Source organism: Watersipora subatra, chromosome 2 (assembly GCF_963576615.1).
Source record: "Watersipora subatra chromosome 2, tzWatSuba1.1, whole genome shotgun sequence".
Lineage (NCBI taxonomy): Eukaryota > Metazoa > Bryozoa > Gymnolaemata > Cheilostomatida > Watersiporidae > Watersipora > Watersipora subatra.
The window spans coordinates 57,219,642-57,234,875 of NC_088709.1; the positions used below are offsets into that span (position 1 = coordinate 57,219,642).

The 15,234-nt window shown below is 33.2% G+C and overlaps 1 protein-coding gene across 3 annotated transcripts in view; it reads left to right on the forward strand.

The window, feature by feature from the left end:
- The window catches only part of LOC137387006 (calcium-activated chloride channel regulator 1-like), a 261,390-nt gene extending 248,801 nt beyond the window's left edge, over window positions 1-12,589 (forward strand). For 2 of the 3 annotated variants that reach the window (XM_068073282.1, XM_068073284.1), the window contains 6 exons: window positions 91-233; window positions 2,542-2,583; window positions 6,731-6,814; window positions 6,921-6,989; window positions 10,190-10,326; window positions 11,688-12,589. In XM_068073282.1, the coding sequence (XP_067929383.1) occupies window positions 91-233; window positions 2,542-2,583; window positions 6,731-6,814; window positions 6,921-6,989; window positions 10,190-10,326; window positions 11,688-11,886 (674 nt within the window). In that variant the 3' untranslated portion in view covers window positions 11,887-12,589. The remainder of the gene's footprint in view (window positions 1-90; window positions 234-2,541; window positions 2,584-6,730; window positions 6,815-6,920; window positions 6,990-10,189; window positions 10,327-11,687) is intronic. The other variant, XM_068073283.1, reaches the window with a different exon arrangement.
- The last annotated feature ends 2,645 nt before the right edge of the window (window positions 12,590-15,234 follow it).

Genomic DNA, 15,234 nt, shown 5'->3' on the forward strand with positions numbered 1-15,234 from the left:
CACTCATTTCTTTCCTCACCTGTAATTGGATGAAATGATGTGAATTTTTTAGCTGGTTCAACATGTTCAAATGTTTTGTCTTTCAAACAGGTAGCATCCCCTTGAAACCACTTGGTCTCAACATCTCTACAGACATTCTGACTTTGTACTTCCGAGTTAGAGCTTACGATTCTAGCAATAACTCTGCTGAATGGTCAAATCCTGTTGCAGTTTCTTATTACGAGCCAACCACGGTAAGTTCCATTCTTGTTCGCTCCTTAAAGGCGTACTTGCACCAACTTTTAGTTGATTTTATCAGAATGTATAAAAATTATTTCACTATTTGCGATTATTTTGGATGTTTGAGCAAGTCTGATTGCCAGAATGTTTCAAAATTAAAATCGACAAAACTTTTTCGCAGTTAAATCGCTCAGAAGAAAAATATGCAGTGGCTGGTAGTCTGAAAATTACGGTACTCTATAAGGCGGACACTCAATCACACACGCAGACAGACAGACAACGATTGCCGTTTATATAGTAGATAAACATTTGTGATTGATATAAACATTTGTTTTGGATGTTTGAGGAAATCTGATTGCCAGAATGTTTCAAAATTAAAATCGAAAAAACTTGATCGCATTTAAATCGCTCAGAAAAAAAATATGTGCTCGGGCTTGCCCCAAATAATGTACATAGCCGCGAGGCCGCTTGTCTCTCGCTCGTATTCACATCGGCTATTGCTGTCAAAGTCGAGTGCTACACGGCTCCATTGACATATATTTTAATTTGTATTTGCTCACGATTGTAGGAATAAATTTTTAAATCTAGCTACATATACAGTGGTGTGCATAAACTTGGAATCACCAGTTAAATCTTCAAATATGCATGTTTATATGCTGTTGTCTAAGAAATTATTTGGAGTTAAGTGCCTCAACCCCATCAAAATACATCAATATATGTATATTGCTATAGGTGTCTCAAATAAGGTAATTAATTTTTTTTCTATTAGTTTCCTCTAAATGCTGTGTAAACATGAGCACCTGACTAGAATTCTGTCAGTCTACGGTAATTAGGTTGCTGTGTAAACTTAGTCCATTCTTTGTATCGGCGAAGTTCTCAGTTGCTACCCACACTGGAAACTAGTTACTAGTAAAAGTATCAAGCTGCATATTCAAAAAGAGTATGTTTGAATATATAGTGAAATTAACTGCATCCCTAAACAATTAATCTCGTTATCTAATTATAATACGTTATAATAGTCAGTGTTATCTAGTTACTTTTAGTATCAGATTGCAGAAAATTTTCTACTGATCACATTTGATTAGTTGATAATGTACAAAACAAATAGTGTTTCCGGATTAACTAAAATAGTGAACGCAACACATAACATCCATTTCTTTTACAAATTTACTAACCGATTAAACTCTGAAAATAAACTTGTCTAGCAATGAGTTATTGTCTAGCAATATAGCCCTTCTTGCACCTGGTAGATTGTTTGTGTTGTGGACTCATTTCTATCATTCAGTAGTGTAGAGCATAGAATTTTTTGAGCAACTATTAATATTTGGTTCGTTGAGATTGAGTCGAGCAATGCAAAAGTACATGCCTATACAGCTCCGATTACACTTTATAAACCCATGTATCCGACAAGATTTGGCACAGGTGGTATTAAGGCTAAGATGTATTTAATGTTTCTTGCAAATCATTTTTCAATCATTGTTATGCCACTAATATTTAACATGATAATTTTTAAGACTATTTTTTTTTTATCTTCAACATTATTATTTCATTAAATAATTTTTGCAAGTCAAAAAAGTTTCATCTTAGCAAAAGTCTTCATTAAAAAATTCGTCCACGTCGTGGCCACTAACATAGTTTCAGCTCATATAATAGGAAAAGTTGCTCTACTGCAGTAAACTCAAACTCTGTATGTGTTGTATCCGGATATTTCTCTTCATCTTTGTTCCCAGGATATGAAACTATCACTATGTAGTTTACGTAGGCTGGTAGTGGTCACCACACTGCTCTTGTAAGTCATTTTGGGTATATCCAAAATACCAATAATCGGTAGGGTCATGGCTTTCTCTGTCTTTTCATACCATGCTATACATCTCAATTTAGTCGTTCTGATGGTATCAGGCTCACACATCTAGATACTTGGGTGCTGACAAAAGATTAAGCTTTTATTATCTTTTAATAACTTATAGAATTTTGCAATGTAACATCTAGTCAAAACAGTTGCAACACAATCCCGTATAGTGACAAAACTCACCATGGTATAGTCGATAGCCATAATGAGCCACTCTCAATTCACCTGGTTTTACAAATTTTAATGTCTTTAATCTCTCCCATTTCTGCAACACACTTGAAACCTATCTGAGGAACAGAATGCCGCTATTATGATTTGTGCATCATACATTCATCTAGCACCATCCCTGTGCATGGTAGTTTCCACACTGGCACCACCGTTCTGCAGGTTGAGAAATAAACATCTTTTCATATCAAATAACTGTAATGTGAAATTTTTTGCAAGTCAACCTTTAACCTCTATTTTCATTTCAGACCACTACGACTACTTCTACACCTGAGCCGACTACAAAAGCGGTAAGCATTGCTCCTCCACCAGTTTTTGCTGGGACCAAGGTTTGTAGTATTTTTGAGTCATATGTAGTTATTTTGTAAATGTATAGAACCTCATATTTTCATCATCAGCTAGCTCCTGCGCCTGCTACCATTCTCATCTTATCAATAATTGGTTATTGTAGTAAGATATTCTGATCTAATTGTGACATATTGATCAAAAATATGTTTTAAAACAGCTGAGAACTGTTTGAAATAGGTTTGTATTATTGCTTCCTTAGCAGCGGTTATTGCTAATATAAGCAGTTCATGGATTTAACCCTTTGAACTGATGACCAGTATTCCGGCGAGGAGCAGCGTGTGTCAGAAACATTCGATAGGGTGGCATTGCGTATTTAACGTTTCCTGCCTGTCATTTTTGATTCATGATTATGCCGCTGATATTTTGCATGATCATTTTTAAGACTATTTTTTTCATCATCTTCAACATTATTATTTCATTATATAATTTTTGCAAGCCAAAAAGTTTCATCTTAGCAAAAGTCTTCATTAAAATATCCATCCAAGTCGTGGCCACTAACATATTTTCAGCTCATATAATAGGAAAAGTTACTCTACTGCTGTAAACTCAAACTCTGTATGTGTTGTATCTGGATATTTCTCTTCATCTTTGTTCCTAGGATATGAAACTATCACTATGTAGTTTACGTAGGCTGGTAGTGGTCGCCACACTGCTCTTGTAAGTCCTTTTGGGTATATCCAAAATACCAATAATCGGTAGGGTCGTAGGGCTTTCTCTGTCTTTACATACCATGCTATACATCTCAATTTCTTTAGTCGTTCTGATGGTATCAGACTCACACATCTACATGTAGTTACTTGGGTGCTGAAAAAATATTAAACTTTTATTATCTTTTAATAACTTATTGAATTTTGCTTGGAATTTATGTAACATCTAGTCAAAACAGTTGCAACACAATCCCGTATAGTGAAAAAACTTACCATGGTAGTGTTGATAGTTAAAATGGACCACTCTCAATGGACCTTGTTTTACAAGTTTTAAGGTCTTTAATCCCCCATTTCTGCAACACACTTGAGATCTATCTGAAGAACAGAATGTTGCTATTATGATTTGTGCATCATACATTCATCTAGCACCATCCCTGTGCATGATAGTTTCCACACTGGCACCACCGTTCTGCAGGTTGAAAAATAAACATCCTACATCAATAAAATAAATGTGATATAAACATTCTTTATTTTACAAGGGATCTATTTGAAGGCTAACACATAGACAGCTTAATCTACTGATTGTTAGTTTTTATTCTATCATGTATTCACTGTAAGCTTTCAATATGGAAGTTAGATAGATCGAGAGTGAAAAATTACAAATTGAACACATGTTTCAGGAAAGCATAAGTAGATCAAGTCAATAATTTGAAGTTTTTATTCTTGGATTCAAGGGTGAGCATTAATCAATGCATTTTTGTCAAGTTTCTACGAGTGAAAATTGAGCATGAAATCTAATAATTAGTCTAATTTACTAGCTAAAACAACCTGAGGTGGGTGGGTTTTGGTGGGTGGGTTTGGGTGGGTGGGTTTGGGTGAGTGGGTTTGGGTGGGTTGGTGTGCGTGGGTGGGGGTGTGGTGGTGGTGAGGTATGTGGTGGTGGTGTGTGTGTGTGTCATTGTTTTATGTCATCAATTGGTAGAAATATAACATTAAGCAGAAATAAAGATATAGTTATAATATTGATTACGTTAAACAAAATAAATGAAAGCTTAATTCCTACTCGCTAAGGCATGATGAGGCCCACATGCGCAGTAGCACTGCAGCTAGTTGAGGCGCTGGGCCCGCGGGAGTTGCCAAACATAAACGGCAGGTCTGAATTAATTTAGGCTTAACAAATGGCTTTTCACATTAACTCTAAAACTAGTAAATGCAGAGGTTTTGTGTAAGTCTATTGGAAGACTGCTCCAATGTGATGATACTCTGTATTCAATTGTTTTTTTGACCTGAAACAGTATAAAATAACGGTAAAAGTAGATTGGTTTCTAAAAATCTGGTGTTATAGTGTGAGTTCTTGGTTTTGTCATTACTTGGATATAATTTTCAATGAGCTATCATAAGAATTTTATACTGATTAAGTTTGTCAACAGGCAACACAGATAGCTGAACAAACAGGGACCGAGATGAAGTTAGTGGTGGTTTATCAAAGATTATGCGCATTAGGCGATTTTGTGATATTGGTTTTTTTTAAATAACAAAATGGAGCATTTCCTCATGACCCAAGACAGTAACTCATTTTTGAGTTAATAAATGCGTTGTATATTAGTTTCATAATACTTCTGGATAAAAATTTAGAACATCTACTAATCAGGCCTGACATAGATCCTATCTGCTTATTCAGCTTATTGATGTGTGTATCCCATATCAGGTGACTGTCCAAATGACTTCCTAAGAATTTGATCGAAAATATCTCCTTTAATACTGAATCAAATAATGTTTTTTATTTTCCTAATTTAATTTTCTTTTGATGATTTCTTATTACAATGTACATTTTTCCATGTTTACAGTTAATTTATTTGTATTACACCATTGTTCACTTATTTTAAGTTCATTATTGACTATATCAATGTCATTATTCAAATTGTTAGGGTCAAAAAATAAATTTGGATCATCAACATATAGAATAGGTTTTAAATGATTAGTAGATAACACAAGATCATTAATATATATTAAGAAAAAGGTTGGACCTAGGATAGAACCTTGAGGAACGCAGCAATTTATACTTAAGCTAGATTTATAGTTTTCTATAAAGGTTACCTGGTTTTTATATTCTAAGTAGTTTTTATAAAGTGAATAGAAGACGATGAAAAGTGCATATATTTTATATTGTGAATGAGTATTGTGGTCAATAGTGTCAAAAGCCTTACTAAAATCGAGAAATATCCTTAGTGCTGCTCTGCCATGGTTCATTGCCAATAAAACTTTTTCTGAGCTCAATTAATGCTTGGCTAGTGTTTAGATTTTCTCTAAAATTACATGGTTATGTTGTAAAGTTGCTGTTATTTTCTAAATATTGGCATATTTGCGCATTAACAACTTTTTTCAAAGATTTTACTAAAAACTTGCAATATAAATACTGGTCTATAATTTGATAAAATCTTTGGGTAACCCTTCTTAAACAAAGGTTTAACTTTTGCTATTTTAAGGCTGGCAGGGAATATACCTAATTGTAAGCTGGTATTTATAATATGAGCTAGAGAATAAGCTAAAGCAGGTGCTGCAATTTTCACAAGCTTTGCTGGAATTGAGTCTAATCATGTAGCTTTATTTGCATTCAGCTTATGTAACAAATCATCAACATAATCCTCACCAACACTGCTGAACTGAAACTGTAGGTATGTTGGTAACAGATAAACATTTTCCACATTGTCCTTCAAGCCTGTAGTGTTGCTAAAGGCCTCGGCTAATGTATGTAGCTCCTATGGATTTAAAGTACTGGTTGAAACAATTGGCTATCTCTTGTTAGTTCTTAATTTCTGCATCGTTGTGAATAATTGATTTTGGAGCACCGCTACATATTGTTGATTTCACCAAATGCTGATTTAAAATTTTGCCAGTATATTTTGGCACTCTCTGCTGACTCTAGTAAGTTTTTAAAATATTAGGATGTTAAAAACTTGCTAGGTTTTATTAGAATAGGGTTTAGGAGAACAAAAGCAAAAAAGAGGCTTGCTGTATCATAATAAATAGTTTAATTAACACTAACAAAATTTGAAGACTTATGTTGTAGACATAATTATTGTATCTTAATTTTTTTTATTTGTCTTAATTCTCAATAATTAAAGATTTCTGCATCAGTTTAAATTTGCATTTTTCAGGTAACGTCTATGCATAAAAATTTATCAAATTGCCTTTTACCAAAGCGTTATAAACCTTACTAATCCGTATCAGACATGAGTCAGCAGAACATTCAACCCCAAAATGATTTTTTGCCTGAAATCTCAAATTCCTTGTATGTATAAGATTAATGTTTTTCATATTTATATTTGCTAAAAGGTTTGTATATGGACATATAAAACACATAAATCATTCAAGTAATATACATTATAATCAAAAAAAATGCAATGCATATGAATGAGTAAATTTAGTTATAATTTTACAGGAACAGACCACAAGTACTTTTGCTATCAGCACTTCTGATAACATCGTTTCTAAGGAAACCGCTACATATACAGTCACACAAGAGGTAAACTGAAATAGGATGGTTAGCTTGCTACTTATAAAGATGCGCTAGGTCTTCCTCAAATCTCAAATGCTTCGGTAGTGCAAACTAAAAAGCTTATGTTTTACAGGAGACAACAAGCAGCCAATTGTTACTGAGCACCACACATCACATTACTACTGCGAAAGTCATTCTACTCGTAAGTGTTTCAGAAGTTTTTTGTAAGCTGGTATATATGTAGCTTAAAGGTTGACTTGCAACAAAATTCACATTACAGTTATTTGATATCAAAAGATTTACCATGTCTTACTCTGCTGTGTTGTAGGTGCAAAATATGTGGAAATGTGATTACAAGCTCTTAAAAGCTAGAAAAACGAACAGTTAATTGCAGCCATCACAAAACCGCCGTAAATTGGAATCTCTTTCCAAAATGGCTCAAATGCGATGTAGTTGTACAAGATGGCTTCTGTTTACACTTTCTCGCAACCTCATTCATCGAAATATTTTCACAAATATACTTCACACATTCAATAAAACCATGTCTATTGTTCTTACGCATCTATTTTATCGCCATTGTAATGCTGTCACTTTCAGCACTGATATCCTATAACCTACAGTAAAAATTCGTTTAATTTTTCAACCTCAGCTCGAAGGAGTACGTGTCATTGTCTGACAAACATGATGAGCCTGTTGGTCACCTGTGATAATAAAAAAATGCTGCAGAAATTATTTGTGAAGTATGGGTCTAGACGACTAGACGGTTAGACCAAGCCGAAACAAAACTGTAAAGTAGCGAGCACCTCTATTTGATACGGGGTCTTCGGTAAAACCCGAAGTGTTTGTCATAAACTAGTGCTACGAGAAGTTTTATATTGAGCCTTTTATTGACCTTTCAATTTACATGAAAACATCACGTGACAAAATAATAACCAAATGTGATGACTACGGCAGAAAAATAAACTCCGATCTACGGCCATTTTGTGATGGCTGCGATCAACTGTTCATTTTTGAGCTTTTAAGAACTTGTAATCACATTTCCACTTATTTTGCAACTGCAACACAGCAGAGTAAGGACATGGTGAACCTTTTAATACCAAATAACTGTAATGTGAATTTTGTTGCAAGTCAACCTTTAACCCTTCCACTGCCGTCCATGTACAAAGTTAGCTATCGGCCTACTGCCAGCCATTTTACCGAAAATTACCGATATTACTTCATGATATGTATACAATACTTTTTAAATTTAAACTCTATCTAGAACGTTTTTGTTATATATTTTATTTTGCCAACATGTTAACAAACACTGCTACGCAAAAAATTTAATGCTATGCTTGATGCTATGTGCATTTGATAAAGCTATGTGAAGCTCTGATCGCTACGAAGCTAAAACGATCCTATACAATGTTCCTTATTTTAACAAAACTCTTAATTTCACAGCCATTAGAGTCAGTGCTGCTATTTAAATATCTGTGTAATTGCGAAAATGTAAATCTGAACTGGCTATAATGTCATCAACATAAATAATTATCTGTTTTTTGACTCGCGTGATACTTAACAGAACTTACAAAAAAAATGTTTGTTTTTAGTTGGGAATTTCTCAAACAAAAATTTAAAATTGATTCGCTATTGTAGACTAATTTTGTAGAGAAATCTTTGGACAACACTGTCAATACTATGAAAGTCTTAAAGATCGTTGGTTATTTTGTCAACGAATAATAAAATTAAGTTACTACGCAATTGCTGGGAAAGTCGCAAAAATGCGTCTACGATAGTCGATCATAGAAAACGCATAAATGTGTCTACGGCAGTGAAAGAGCTGATTCTTCACCACAGATAAATTCAAAAATTTATTTTTGCCATTTCATATGAGCTACTATAGTTTTTGTAATTTTCATGTCTTTTTCCCTGGACAGACTGGAAACCATCTGCTGAAACCTTTCCTATCTCCCAATAGGCAAACTTTCTAATCATGCTAACAAAAATAAAGAGGTGGTTTTGCAAACTTAATTTTATACCACTATTATTTTATCAACAATAAAAAAGCTTACGTAATTTGAGTATAAAATAGAAACAATTGTTGATAAGCCAATAATTCTCTTCTAGCCTCGTTTATTTTCTCAAAACATGTTGGCAAGTTTAGTGTTACTAACTTCTAGGCAACGTTTCTTTTTGCAACAAGTATGTTCACATGACAGAATATGTTGATGGTTTTGAGGTTCGACACGACTTAGAGTAAGCAAAATAATTCTGAGATACCGGTACTCATAAATGTGCTAACTCACCATTTGATTTTTTGTTTGCTGTAGTGATTTATTTATCATAATCCTCAAGATTAATGTTTAATCAAGTATAATACTAGCCAAGGCTTTCAATAAAAACATGTATTTTTGACATACTCGAGTATGATACTCCTCTAAGTTACCAGATTATTCTTTTGTGAAAAGTTTTGAAATTTTTTATAAAACAACTTTTTATTTTTGACAAAAATTTTAAATATTCTAAATTTTGCTCTTCTATTTCAAGACTATTACTTGCGCTTGCATCTGCAAGCTGTATAATTTGATAAAAAAAATTTTCCATTTTGTGAAGAAGTTGGTTGAGCATAAAAGGTTCCTTCTCTGCTTAAAAAAACTGCCTTGGATGCTTATTTCAACTGGTGTTAAAAAATTTTAAGGTCAAAAGCAATGAGGAATGTAAAGAATGTAAAAATCAAACTTTAAAAATTAAACAGTTCAAACGAAATCACAAAAACAATTCAATTGCAATTGTTTGCTAAACTTGTGCTAAATAAATTTTTAAAATGCTTATATTTCTGTTTTTGCGAGTATTATGAACATTGTTAGTTTGTGTTTGTAGATATATTTGCAACATTTAACATAAAATTATTATATAACTTTTAGACCTGCAACTACCCGTTTAATTATACTTATTGATACAATACTGCAAAGGTAGCAAAAGATTTTGTTACATAATTTCATTTTCCCCATACACAGGAGTTGATTTTGAAAATAGAGATTTCTCACATATTTAAGTGTAATATTCCTTTAGCTTTTAATTATGAATTTTGTAAAAGAAATGGAGCATTATATTGAGTAATTACAGGAAATGGTAAACAGCAGTCTGTTGGTCAGACCAAGAATTTTTTGACTTCAGTACAAAATAAAAATATATTTCAAAAAATATTTCAAATAAAAATGTAGGCTATTTCATTAACATTTTAAAACTTTCCAATATTTAGTTGCCTCTTCCAATAATATTCAGTAAGTTGCAATTAAGGCAGTCGCTGCCTTTCTTTTATTACTAAAGATATCATTAGATTCACTCACAATTTTAATGGCTTCTTTTACTTATAATTATAATTACAGAAACTATGATGTTTCACTTGCTTTCTTTTTGTAGGCTGATGAAATTATTTCTATGCCTACAGCAGTAACTGTGGGAGTTGTCCTTTGTACAAGTGTTGCGGTAACAGTTTTAATTGGGCTAGGCCTGGTTATTTATGCTCGTAGGATAGGAAACATGAAACTCCAAAGAAGGTAATCAGAAACTTACAAATTACATATTATAAATTATTTTCTTGCTTACTAGCTCTAATGACTGCCGCTTACATTAGTAGAGGTAAGATAGCTCATGCATTGGCTAGATTTTCATGCAGACATAGTTTAACATGTATGGTCATTCTGCATTTTAACTCCAAGGTTGAGCCGAGTAGACATGACTGGAAAGATATTAGGATGGTTTTGCTGCTGCAATATTGGTTATGTCATTCTGTAAAATAAGCTTATCTAAAAATCTAGATTGCAACATATTTGAACAAGATTATTAATCAGAGATTGATGAGAGAGGTCAAAGGGTTATTGAAACATAGCTTGGCAATTTTCATATGTAACAACTGCGATAACTGAATTAAAATTCATATTCATATAATTCACGTTCATATCGGATTATTGTAAAAAGTAAAATGTTATGATTATAATTTTGTTACTTAAAATGTGCTTGCTAATCACTATTAAATGTTGATGTTAAACAACTTTACCAAATGCATCACCTTTTTTAATCTGAAGAGTCAAGCAATGGCTATATGTTGAGTGTGGTGTAAAATGTTGATTTTAATAAAAAGTATCAGTATTTTTTATCATTTTGAATTGTTTTTGTTGTTTGAGGTTTCCTGACTGCCAGGATGTTTCAAGATTAAAATTGACAAAGCTTTATCATAGTTAAGATGCTCAGACCAAGTAAAAAAACAATTGTGATGCCAATAGTTGCAAAGAGACTGACAGAAAAGAGACGGGTAACACCGCAACTTAAGCGCAATAGCCGATATCAATTATTGCAACAACAGGAGCTAGCGACGTCATTTCATTACTTTTTTCTGAGCGTTTGAGCCGCAATCAAGTTCTGTCAATTTGAATTTTAAATTTCAATTAAATGGCATTCAAATTATCTTAAAAAATAAAAACACAATCGCAAGCTATAAAAAAATGCTAATACTTTTGGATACGATTTTCTAAAATTTGTTGTACATTCATCTTTAAAAACTGTTATTAAACTGAAACAAATGTGACCTTGCTACAAAATCCTCTTTAAGCTTTTTTAGTTACAGGCTATAATCATAGCAAAAAAGTTAAAACGTTTTTGAAGAACATTTTTAATGTCTAAAGTTCAGCTATTTTCTGAAACACGGTTGACACAGCTCCACTGTGTTCATTTCGTTTTTCAGCTTTGGCTACACAAATTTAAAGGCTAATGTTTTTTCCTGGCTGCTATAATCATTCAGTAATAGAAATTATTTAAAATTCCCTTTTAGTGCTTTCTCTTGACCTTGACTTGACCTTTTTTCTCTGTAGTACTTAGCATCTCTATGACTATCTTGTAAATAACTATAAATAATCTGTAGAGACTTGAGCTGTGGAGAGAATGTGGTGGGAAAAGTTTATTACTTAAAGTATTCTGACAACAATGATGACTTAAGATACAAAGACACTGATATAGAAGAAAAGGGTTCGTACAAGGATGAACCAAAGAGCGAGGGCAGAAAGCTTTTCTCTGATCGGCCAGACATAGAGGTGAAAGTTTCAGAACAAACACACCTTTGACGCGGATGCAATATGTCAGCTCCGTAATATACATGTAGATGGTTTATCGTTGTAACTGCAAATAAATTTCTAAACTGTTGCTCTAAACACCGTGTGTACAACATAAAAATATTTGTCAAATAGTCTAGAAAATGTTATATTAAACTTGCTATAATTTGCAATATGTGAATGTTGATTTCATTTTGTTGGTCGGGTGTTAAGCAATGGATAGTTTAATCAAAACTACTGCATTATTACATTTACCACGCAGCCAATTGTTGTTCTTACGCAAATGACCATTTTTAACCAATTATAAAGGTGAATAGCGTGCACCGTGAATAATACATTTATGCTTGTTATTCTGCATTCTGAGTAAATTCCTCAGAGTTGACTAGTTTTCAACTGTTATTAGAATTTATATGTTCCGCTTGTCAACAGAACTGATAGATTCAGACTGACAAGTTTATCTTTTCCATAAAAATCAAAAGGTTCCATCTTATCATATTCAGTCAAATAAAACAACGGGACAGTATCACAGTTTTATTTGAAAAAGTATAACTATTTAGACGTAAATGCATCATTTTTGCTTCATTACTTATGTATCTAGCTTGTCTAAAGCATAGTTACCCTTATAACTACTATATAAGTTATATAATTGACCTGAAGCTTTTGCTCAGGAACTACATGGAAGGTTTTAGTCACAAATACGCTGCTTCGTATTTTTCAAAAATATTATCTAACCTACTCAAAGAACCTGGTGAAACTGGTGTTACAACCAAAAGCATATGAAATGAATAAACCTATTTTAAAATTACACTTCAGTTAGTTTTCTATAACTAAAGGTAAATCCGCTAGGCATGTTGCTAGGAGTAGGTCGACACTAGATTAAAAATGCCTGAGAAGCCAGCAGACAACTTAAATTTTGTATGTGAAGAATACAGTTTTTCTACAGCAGCTGATGTTTTTTTTGTCAAAAACTCACTGCAAAAGAAATAAAGTTCATTGGAGAGCTGCCGTTGACAAAGCAAAAAATAGTTATGTACATTTCAATTCACCTAACAATAAATGCTTTAAAATGCTACAAAGCCTTTACGCTATGTTTCAGTGAATATTCTGTTACTATCCTGGTAATTTGAATATTAACAAAGCACTGTTAATATTAAATAAATAATTATTCAATTAACTAATACTGCTATTGTAATGATCCTCTGTTTTAAGACTACTAACTATAAGTGCTGGATTGGTGGTTCAAGTAGTTGGTTTATGATTCGCGAATTTAGAGGACTGTATTTTAGGTGTAGATTTAATCTTGAGAATTAGACTGGTTTGTTTTATTTGGAAAACTTTAAAACATATTATATTTATTAAAAATGCAAACTTTCAATAGCAGAAACATAAAATATATAAAGGCTAATCAAGTCAATAGTTGATGCTAATTGCGCAAGTCTAAAAATATAAGAAGTGATACAAGAGCAGAGTAATACTTAAAGCTTGAGTAAGATATGGAGTTCAAATGGTTTCCGATTTAAGCATGCTTATATATGTTTGCTTAGTCATTGTGACATATGTCAAAACTTCCTAAGCAATAATCGATTAAGTAAAAATAAGCAAATAACATTTATGTAAAGCAGTGAAATAACGGATGCTAGAAAATCAGAATAACAAATCGGCGTGTCGGGCTACTAAGAGTCCAGAAATCTGTTTCCTAATTATGTAAAAGATGATTATATAAAAGGGTATGAGTGGTTCTGCAAGAGGTGTATATTACTCTTACGACAGCATGCATAAATATTAATATAGAAGTGGAATCACATTATGAGTTTCTTTGTCTCAGAATGACAGGTCTTGATGGGCTGTGTAATCAAGGATAACAAAAACTGGGAGTTTCACCCTAATAATTGATGATGGTCTTAAAAGTTCACACAAAGCTGCTGATTTACAACAACTGCTTATCAGCTGTTTCTATCAATAATATGGAGTGTAATATTAGGTGTCAATTATTTGCTTTTCAAGATTGTTTGCCATTAATATTTCAACTTAATAAATAGCTAGCAAGTATTTTAAATCTCAAAGAGTTCAAAGTAATTGAAAATAGTTGGCACATAGGCTTGAGTAGCTACAAAAAACTGCTAGAAACAACAAAAGAGGAGGAAGTTTGAAAGAAAGAAAAGGATGTTACATTGAATAAAAACAGTGATGCACAGGGAAAAGAAATAGATACATTTTTGACAGAGAAGAAAAAAGATGGGATATGAAAGACTGACCAAGCTCAATTCACATGGCAAAAGAGAATATAAAAACATGAAACGACAAGAGCTCAAACTTGAAATAGCTAGCCAGTGAGTCAAAAGTTGATGATCTTAGTAGTAATCTGTTTGCAAAGATTCAAGGTTACTGGTTTTTTGATGTTATCAAATTTGTTAGCATTTGCAGAAATTAGAGCATTTTTATAACCATGAATGTGCTGAAGAAAACCATTTGAGCTACCTATTTGTCACTGTTGTTCACGTCAGAGCAGTTGAGCTACCTATTTGTCACTGTTGTTCACGTCAGAGCAGTTGAGCTACCTATTTGTCGCTGTTGTTCACGTCAGAGCAGTTGAGCTACCTATTTGTCGCTGTTGTTCACGTCAGAGCAGTTGAGCTATCTATTTGTCACTGTTGTTCACGTCAGAGCAGTTGAGCTACTTATTTGTCACTGCTGTTCACGTCGATTAAGTCAATACGGTAAAAAACTGCTTAAACTTATTTCAAGTTATTTAAAGTAACTTGAATTAGCGCCTAACCTTGACTTTAAGCTACAGTAATACTTCAACTTACGAGTGCCCCAGCGTACAAGAAACTTGGCATACGACCCAGCTTTTAAGCAAGTTTTAGCACTAACTTACGAGCCATGTTGGAGATACGAGCGCGTGAGTCAGTTGCCAAGTATGTCAGAGGTGTTTTATGAGAACAGCATCACTCTGTATTTTTAACTGCTCTAGTTATTCTTTTGTACCGTGCAATTTGTGCGCGATTTTCAGTGCAGAATTATGTGAATTAAAAGTACTGTGCGTAGACCGAAAGTTTGCCAGTAAAATGATAGATAATGCAAAGAAAAAGCGAATGATAACAATTGATATTAAACGGAAAATTATTGAAAAATATGCGAAATGTGTATGCGTGATTGAGCTAGCTCAGCAATATGACAGAAATACATCCACAATTATCAAACAGAAGGATTATATTCACGGCATTAAGTTTGCAAAAGGACTAACCATAGTTTCTAGACGGCGCAGCGATCTTCACGACTGCTGATGGAGAGACTGCTCAGGCTTTGGATAAAAGACAAACAATTGGCCGGTGACAGCGTAACTGAAACGATGCTATG